We start from the raw sequence: 9,409 nt of genomic DNA, 5'->3' as shown, positions 1-9,409 counted from the left end.
AGAAGAATTCTGAACTGCCACTACATTAACAAGGCTTCACTTTGCTTCTGCACTCCAAGGATGAAAATAAAAAGTCCTTGCATTTGATATACTTTAAAAATAATTTTTAACTGGAGATTGATGCCAGGTTGGGTTTTTTTCACCTATCATTTTAATAGAGAGAAAATGAGTGACTAGAAGAAAAGACAGCAAAGGTTTCACTCTAAGTTACTGTTCCTACATTTACTTTCAGGGGAGGGTATAACACAAAAAAAACCCTATTTGCAACTACATTTCCAGAAGCTTCAAAATCAGTGCTTTGCTAGTGCCCACACTGAGAAATCCTGCATCTGATTTACAAACGTAATTATATCAGTGTAATTATACTGGTACAATTCCCCAGGAAAAAAAAAAAAAAGTTATTTTTCAACATCCAAGAGAAAGATTTTTATTTCTAAATTCAACATGAAGAATTATACCAGAATAACTAGTGATAAATAGATGTGGTAAATCTGTCTGAAGAGGTAAGGCCTAAAAACACAATCCTGTTGGGGTGTTGACCCTGGTTGGACTCCAGGCGCCCACCAAGCCGCTCCATCACTCCCCTCCTCAGCAGGACAGGGGAGAGAAAATACAATGAAAGGCTCGTGGGTCGAGATAAGGACAGCGAGATCACTCAGCAATTACTGTCACGGGCAAAACAGGCTCGACTTGGGGAAATTAATTTAATTTATTGCCAATTAGAAGTCAGAGTAGGGTAATGAGAAAATAAAACCAAATCTTAAAAACACCTTCCCCGCACTCCTCCCTTCTTCCCGGGTTCAACTTTACTTCCAGTTTTCTCTACCTCCTCCCTCCTGAGCGGTGCAGGGGGATGGGGAATGGGGTTGCGATCAGTTCATCACGCGTTGTCTCTGCCGCTCCATCCTCCTCAGGGGAGGACTCCTCACACTCTTCCCCTGGTCCAGTGCGGGCTCTCCACAGGGTCACAGCCCCCTTCGGGCACATCCACCTGCTCCAGCGTGGGGTCCTCCACGGGCTGCAGGTGGCTATCTGCTCACCGTTAACCTCCACGGGCTGCAGGTGGACATCTGCTCACCGTTAACCTCCACGGGCTGCAGGTGGACATCTGCTCCACCATGGACCTCCATGGGCTGCAGGTGGACATCTGCTCCACCATGGACCTCCATGGGCTGCAGGTGGACATCTGCTCCACCATGGACCTCCATGGGCTGCAGGGGGACATCTGCTCCACCATGGACCTCCATGGGCTGCAGGGGGACATCTGCTCCACCATGGACCTCCATGGGCTGCAGGGGGACAGCCTGCCTCACCATGGTCTTCACCAGGGGCTGCAGGGGAATCTCTGCTCCGGCGCCTGGAGCACCTCCTCCCCCTCCTTCTTCCCTGACCTTGGTGTCTGCAGGGCTGTTCCTCTCACATATTCTCACTCCTCTCTCCGGCTGCTGTTCCGCTGAGATTTTTCTTCCCCCTTCTTAAATATGTTATCACAGAGACGCTACCACCATCGCTGATGGGCTCGGCCTTGGCCAGCGGCGGGTCCATCTTGGAGCTGGCTGGCATTGGCTCTATCGGACATGGGGGAAGCTTCTAGCAGCTTCTCCCAGAAGCCAGCCCTGAGCCCCCCCCCCACCCCCAACCTTGCCACGCAGACCCGATGCACCTGTAGTGTCCCGCAAATGGCACAGACTGAGGTTTCTTGACACTGAAGAAGTTTTGACTATTGAAACGAAGAGATTATTACAGCAATGTTTTCAACATTATCCAGGTCATTTTCTCATACATTAATGACATAATAGAAATTTATGAAAGTCTTTATTGAATCTTAATTGCTCCCTAAGACCATGACTGAAATAGAAAAAGTGACTGCATTCTGCTTTGACTACTACAGCAGGTGTTGAGGATACAGAATCCTCAACTCGGATTTTTCCATTTAAGGAAAACTTCCTATTCTTCCTATTTACATACAATGTTTTGTATGTTTTCCGTAAAGTCACACAATATTTTGTCAATTCCAGATTTTTGCCAGCCCTTAAAAATACTGTTAGTTTTCTTTTAGATACAGATACATTTCCTGATAGTCCAGTCCTGATAGTCATGATAGTGTTTTTGAAGGGTGAGATGGATAATTCCAATATTTAGTTTGTTACTAGAAGCCTCTACTGTTTTGTTGAGGGTTTTCTTATTCTTTACAAGGAAGAACATTTTTAAACCAGGACACCACTGAAGAATTTAAATTGCATCTTCCTCGATAGCAAATGAGTTCAAATTGGCCCAGTTACAATTAAAACATGATGTATTTATCAACCATTAATGATGAGAAATAATGTAAATCGAGGAAAAATCTGTTTACAATTTAATAATCCACCTCAAGCGACTACCAGGAGAATTTAGCGATGCCTAAAAATTGCCATAAATTACACTCTTAGTTGAGAATTGTAAAGTTTTTGAAAAAGCTCAGCTCTTGCAGATAACACTGAATATTAGAGATTTCTAAAGATGTAAAAATAGAACTCCTTTGGTTGAAATTACATCCCTCTGAGAAACTGTAAAACCCCAAAACTGCAAAACCCAGGAAGTTTTTGAATTCTGACTTAGAAACAAGAGCTGCATTTCATTGTAATCTTGTGCATTTTTAACCTGTTATAGAAGATTAATCCAGGATCGTACTTAGCATGAACAGTTTCCACAGCCTTTCACACTATTGATAATTTCTTCTTCTAGTTTCTTCCTCTCCTCCTCTTTGGACATCCGATTATTCCTCTCTTCCCAATTTGGATTGTTATGACTATTTAGTACTTTGCTGCTCTGTGTATGCCACATTTCGTAATAGAGATTGTTAGGACTTGCAAGGAGGTCCGCGTGTCTACCACGTTCCACAACTTTACCCTGCAAAAGAAGGGGAGTCAGTCAGTAATCAATATTACCAGATCTTCAGGAATATAAATGCTGCCAACATATGGGCCACAGTTTTACAGTATAGATTACAGCAATTATTAATGAGAAGGAGCTTGGGACAGCAATGGAAGACTGAATGTGGTGCACTGAATTGTGTGTTACACTGCAAGCTGAAAACAAGGAGCTGTGTTCTTCCCAGTCTTACATAAATGGGAACGTAGATGCCTCCTGTCTATCCGGCCAAAATTTAAAGCCCACCAACATGGAAAGTTTTACTATCTAAACTGGAAGAGCTATTTAGAGTAAATGTAGACCTCTATATGAGGAGCAAGATGTTAAACTACTAGTGCAAAAGTCACATGAATGTACCAAAACAAACACGTATTTTTCTTTGCTTGACAACACACACACACTTACACTAAGAAGCTGAAAGAAAAGAGCATACAGAGAAGGATTTGTAATAAGGAAAACACATTTAAAATCAAATCCTAAAAACAATTAGTGTAAATTGTGCTTTTAGATGGGTGCTCAGTAACTTGTGTCATTGCAATTGCTGTCATGAAAATCGAGTGAGCAGTTCAGTTCATCGGTGCTATTCTCAAGAGCAGAGATGATCTATTGACTATCATCGTGGAAACGGGAAGGAAGAGTTGGAGAGGAGAACTCAAATCCACAGACAGTGAAACAACACTACTCTTCAAAAAAACAGACTCATCTTTTTACTTTGAGATACACATTTACATTCACTGACTTCAAATTAAAATAACGTATTCATTCTCCAGCTATTCTTTCTTTTGGGAAAAGACAGCATTATACAGACAACTACATGGATTTTATATTAGTTCTAAATTCTGATCTACAATTAAATCTACCTCCTTGTGACAGCTGCTGATGAACACGCTGAGAAAAAAATTGGGTCTTGTCACTTCTATTACTAGTCGTGCTGGTGGAATCTGAACAAATATACACTTGACCAACACAACTGCAGAATTTATTTAAAAGCTTTAAGTGGTTAATTTAGAGAGTTCACCGTAGTAGAGACTAAGCTTTTGAATTACGGCCTTTTTTAAATAACTCAAACAATCATCAAAAATGTAACTTCTCTGTTCAGCTTCACAGCATTAAGATCAATATCATTAACACGATGTTTGTTTACTCACTCAAGAATTATTCTGATTTTACCTAGGCAAAGGCACTGAAACTGTGATGCCGTATTTCCACTGCTAAGCAAAACCAGTCACAATCACCTTGTCTCATCTCTGCTACTGAGCCTTATTTATCTGGTTGCTAACACAGTGCTCATCAATCAAGCTGGGATGACAAGAGGCAACTTTCTGCTGAGCAAACGTCAATGATGCCGCGTGAAGCAGTCGGGCACTAGAAGTGATGCACCACGCTGCCTTACTCATTCACAATCTTTATTACACTAACATCATTCATGAAAGTGAGCACTCTAGCTGTTTTACAGTTTTAGGTTGTGCTTTTATTTTTAATTTAACAGCTACACTATAACACAAAACAGACTCTTAGTAAGCTGTGAAAACTTGCATCGAAAACAAAAAGTCGCAGATTGCCTTATAACATGTTAAAAAACATTTGCAAGATGTTTTAACATGCAGTTACATAAAGGATACACCTTGGGAAATGATTTTTCAGCAAAAGCTGAAAAAACAAGCAGATCAAGAACAAAGAAAAACTCCACAGAGCAGTATGAGTGATTTATTCCACTACTTCATTTTGAGATTTATATGAAGCTGAGATTTGTATAGCAAAGATAGTCATGAATGTCACCATTTCCTAAGATTTTGTTCCAATTCCCTGTGAAATCATTTAACATACTGTAGGAATAATTTATTTTCTTATAGATATGCATATTTTAGTCACTAAATACACCTATAATCACAAGCATATAAATAGCAACTGAAAAAATGAATGCAGAGATAAATTTAACATCTATTATCAGCAGATTAGAGCACAGTATCTTCAGCATTATCTGTTAAAAGAGTAACTATGAAGTCATAAAAAGGACATTTGTTTATTTTAAACCTATAGCCAGATATGGGTAGTAGAGGAGAAAATGGACTTAGGGCAGACTGAATATGAGGTAACAGCTGAATAGTAATATTAGTAAATCAAATGTTGAAACTTTCCTTCCCCCCCCCTTATAAGAGAAGCATACAGAAAGGGAATAATCACACTTTTCTACAGGTACAATAGAGAATAGTGTTCGGATTTATAACATAATTAGATTGAACAATCCTACAACATTTTTATCTGCATGGAAACAGAACATGCTGTCCTCTCTCTTTCCATTGAAAGAAAAAAAAACAATGGATGTACGTGAAAAATAGACACTCACTGAGTAATGAGAATGAAGCATAAATTGGGGGAACACATTAGGAAACCTAATCTGACAGAAGCATGTAATAAATTAGATTAAAAACATGCAATATTAAGCCAGTCCCAAAGCATCAAGTGAAATTTGTCATAATCCATGTAAAGAACATGTAATTAAATGAACTATGCAAATGAAGTAAAAACACAACATACAAGAGAGTCACACATGCGAGTTTCTGCAACTGATAAACTGTTAGTTGCAAAGAAGAGAAATATGTAAAAAGCAAAGCTTGGGCTAGAATTTTCTAATATGGTTCATTTCCAAAGAAAGACCTTTCAGTAGCTTGGTGGAAATATAATATTTCAAAATGGACACACAGGCTCTCTAAAACAAACGCTGACATTATGTGAAAATTACACACCACGGGGTGATCACCTCACCTGATCCAGCACAATGATTTCATCTGCATCAACTACTGTTGACAACCTGTGAGCAATGAAAACCGATGTTCGGTGTTTCACTATGTCCCTCATGGCACTGAGAATATTCTGCAAGATTAAAACAGAGACAAACTCTTACACACTCCTAGGTGGCACGAAGAGAAATAAAATGCTGCCTGGAAATATGCAAATTACTGTAAATAAGTTTTGAGAAACATCTGCAGTACTGGTATAGCTTCACAATAAGAAACAGCTACAAGTATCTACAGAAGAAACAGAAGAATCCCAAGCATGAAATATCTGTGGCTCTGATAAAGTCCTCAAGCTGCAAAAAGACCTTTATTCATAGAATAATGCAGATATCCCAAGGGACAAAGGAAGAGAAGTGTTACTCGATTTCAGGAAAAACTTCCCCGTGCAGCCATGCTACAAAAGCAACATAAACAGCAGTAAAGGCACGTGAAAATAATAAATCACAATAATACTACTTTCCAATCAATGAAAGTTAAAGAAAAAAAAAATCCCTCTCAATATCACACCAATGTGGAACATAAAGTTAAAGCAATCCTGGGAATTATCTATCCATCCACCGCTTCCTTTGTGAGCAGTCTTCCACCTTCCCCAACTGCATTCAGATGAAAGCAGGACTAATGGGGAATTTGTGCCCTCACTACCATAAGTGAAGTGTCCACTTTATTCTCCTGAAAAATGCTTGCCTTTGTCAGAAAACATTTTGATTAGCAGACATACTTTTGTGGAAATGAGTCATTTTTATTTGCTGTCTTTAAAGTGCAGTTCTGCTGTGAAACTTTCAGCTTTGCTTATGATTCTTGCAATAAATACAGCAAAACAAAAGAGAGAAAGAATCCAAGTAGTGTTCTGTAGAATTGCATGTGTTATGAACATTTGTGGTCCAATGAGGAAGCTGTACTATATTTGAATGCTGTACTATATAGAAGTACAGTTTGTACTCCGATTCCTTTGTATCTGGAAAATGAAAGTAATTTAGTGATTACAGGTCAATAAATTCACTCAATAATCTGCGTAAGTGAACACAAACATAGCTCTAGTTCTAGTTTTTGATGACATTAGTTTGCTTAAACACAAAACTCTCAGCACCAGCAGTAATTTCACAAAGATGTAGTTATGAAGCCTGATGCAGTTACTGTGGTAGTGTCATGACATCTATGTCACAACGCTCTGATGCTTCACAGCCCTTCCTGTGAAATGAATACAAATTAATACCAGCAGTGCAGGTTACACGTACCTGATTCGCATCTCAGAAAGATGCTGCACAACAAACAAGAGGTTTTCTGTTCTGCATTACGTCACAATTATTTATAAGACATTTTTAATGAATGCTAGATATCTTCTAAACACCTTTCAAAGTGGATCGGAAAGCTTCACACTTCATGGCCATGTGAGGTATTTGCAACAGCTTCAAGAGATGAACATTTAATGGTGAATGGGACCTCAAGAGTGTAAAACAAAAAATATACCCAGAGACAGAGTTGATATTCTTCACTGTGTCTCAAGGTAGACAGAGACTCAGTATGTCTGCTCTGGCCTTTAGGAAAAGGGCTTAGCCATAGGATCTCTTAATAACAAGAACAACCAGAAAAACACATGATAGCAATCTGGCAAAAAGAACAGAATTCTTCCTTGAGAGGAAAAGAACAAGGAAAAAGCATCAGAATCAGACATCATTATACCACTTAAGTTTTATATATTTTTAATCCCAATTTACCTCTTCTGTAATTGAATCTAAAGATGATGTGGCTTCATCATAGAGAAAAATAAGTGGCTCCTTTAACATTGCTCTAGCAATTGCAACTCTTTGCTTTTCTCCTCCTGGGGGGAAGAGGAAAAAAAAAGGATGACGTTACAATCGTGATATTCTAAATTCAACACCAGACATGGCTCTTTTCGGGGTTGGTGGTTCTTTTTTTTCCTTTTTCTTTCTATTTTTAATATACATCATAGTTGCTACTGATAAAAGGTCTGTTACGTAAGATATCACACAAGTGCCTGCTCCCTGGTAAATCCAAAGTGATTCAAGATTGCTTATCCTTTTAGAAAAGGACAGAGAACTATTTTGTATATGCTACAAGGCAAGAGCAGGTAACTAACGACGATGTACAGTAACTCACTCTACACACCAGGGAGTATGGGCTCATTTACCCGGTCTAAGCTCTGCCCCGTCCAGTAACTTCGCGTACATACATCCTGTTTTCTCTCACAAATAAACAATGCTCTGTCCACGCCTGCTGTATTTGATTTCACGCATCTTGCACACACATTTTTTCTTTCAGGTCTCTCCTTGAAATTCATCTAACTTTCCACTCCATCATGGCCCAGATTTAAAGTGTCCATACCTAACAGCTTTAACCAGCAAATTTCATTAAAGAACACAATTAATACAGTACGGAAGAGCAGCTTCATTATGCAATCTACTGCCTGTTGGTTTCTGATGTAACCAAGTTTCGGACTAGTTTCCTTCCTTCACAATTCTTACAGCCAACATCTACCCAAGAATAACTTAGGAAAACTTTTCCAGACAGGAAAACAGGTGCATTTGAGAACTTAAAATCTGCTAAACATTTGGTATGCAATGCCAACATTTCACATTTGCACACTCGTCCTCCTTTGTTTTGTTCAAGACTTCAAAACATTCGATTTAATACCATTATATTCTTGTTAATGTTCCATTCCTATCAGGAGAGAACATGCTTTAATAAACCATTTAAAAGGCTGACAATAATGCTGCCGTTCAAATTTTAAACTGTCTTTGGCAGAACTCAGTAGCAATTAGAATTGTACAATTTACTCAGTCTATTTTAATGTACTCTCTCTCTCTCCTTTAAAGCATGTTCAAAACTCACAGCTTGACAATATACATGTTTGAAAGACATACTACAATAACAAAATCCAAGGTCTTTCCTTCCATTTGTAACATATCAACTTGTTTCATGTTCTTCCCCATTCATATTCAGGACAGCAGCATGTTAACCATTGCGTTCACCAAGTCAGGGTTTGGGCTGTTATAGCTCTGCCTATCACACATCGATTAGAAAACACTGAAATGGATTCTTCTTGAAAAAGCCAAAACTGCTTGTTTTTCATTATTTACTCTTGATGAATCGATCATTGAGACCAGTAAGAACTGCACTCAATGCTTACTTCACCATTTAAATTGATAAAGACTTTGTAATTAAGACTTCCTTATGCCTATTTTCGTACCACACGAGCAAGGAAAACCACGCTAGGGGGAGAACCTCAGATACTGAGGCTTGTTATCCACGTTACTGTACTGCCATTAGGGAGGTTTGTTTGTATTAAGGTTCTTGCCAATTATAAAAAAAATCCACCAGCTTTAAAGTATCAAGGCAGCACTTCTAACATACAGTTTTCCAATGTCAGTCCTCAAAGTAGTAAACTGTTCATTTACTGGAAGAAAGGAATCCATAATATACCAAATTTTTGCATACAGGGAGACTCCAGTTTACTTACAGTTTTTTTAAACTAATCATTTGCTGCACTCAACAGATTTAACTATTCACAGAACCAGGGCCCCAAATTAAGATCACAGCCTCTACTGGCCCCACACGTTACTACCACTGTTCACACATCCAGGACCCATGTTAATTGCCGTTGTGCCTTTCACTGCGACACCCACCGTGTCGGTGGTCCCAAAAACCTCGTTTTTGCCATCACGCATATAAAATGCCTGCAT

General features: G+C 39.0%; 1 protein-coding gene across 1 annotated transcript in view; it reads right to left on the bottom strand.

The window, feature by feature from the left end:
* Positions 1 to 1,798: 1,798 nt before the first annotated feature.
* The window catches only part of ABCB7 (ATP binding cassette subfamily B member 7), a 41,150-nt gene continuing 33,539 nt past the window's right edge, over positions 1,799 to 9,409 (bottom strand). The window contains exons 14-16 of the mRNA XM_075512720.1: positions 7,424 to 7,527; positions 5,677 to 5,784; positions 1,799 to 2,889 (exon numbers count right to left, since the gene is read on the bottom strand). Coding sequence (XP_075368835.1) covers positions 2,671 to 2,889; positions 5,677 to 5,784; positions 7,424 to 7,527 — 431 coding nt within the window. The 3' untranslated portion in view covers positions 1,799 to 2,670. The remainder of the gene's footprint in view (positions 2,890 to 5,676; positions 5,785 to 7,423; positions 7,528 to 9,409) is intronic.

Source organism: Mycteria americana, chromosome 10, assembly GCF_035582795.1.
Source record: "Mycteria americana isolate JAX WOST 10 ecotype Jacksonville Zoo and Gardens chromosome 10, USCA_MyAme_1.0, whole genome shotgun sequence".
Classification (NCBI taxonomy): domain Eukaryota; kingdom Metazoa; phylum Chordata; class Aves; order Ciconiiformes; family Ciconiidae; genus Mycteria; species Mycteria americana.
This window is presented reverse-complemented; position numbering and strand designations above follow the sequence as displayed.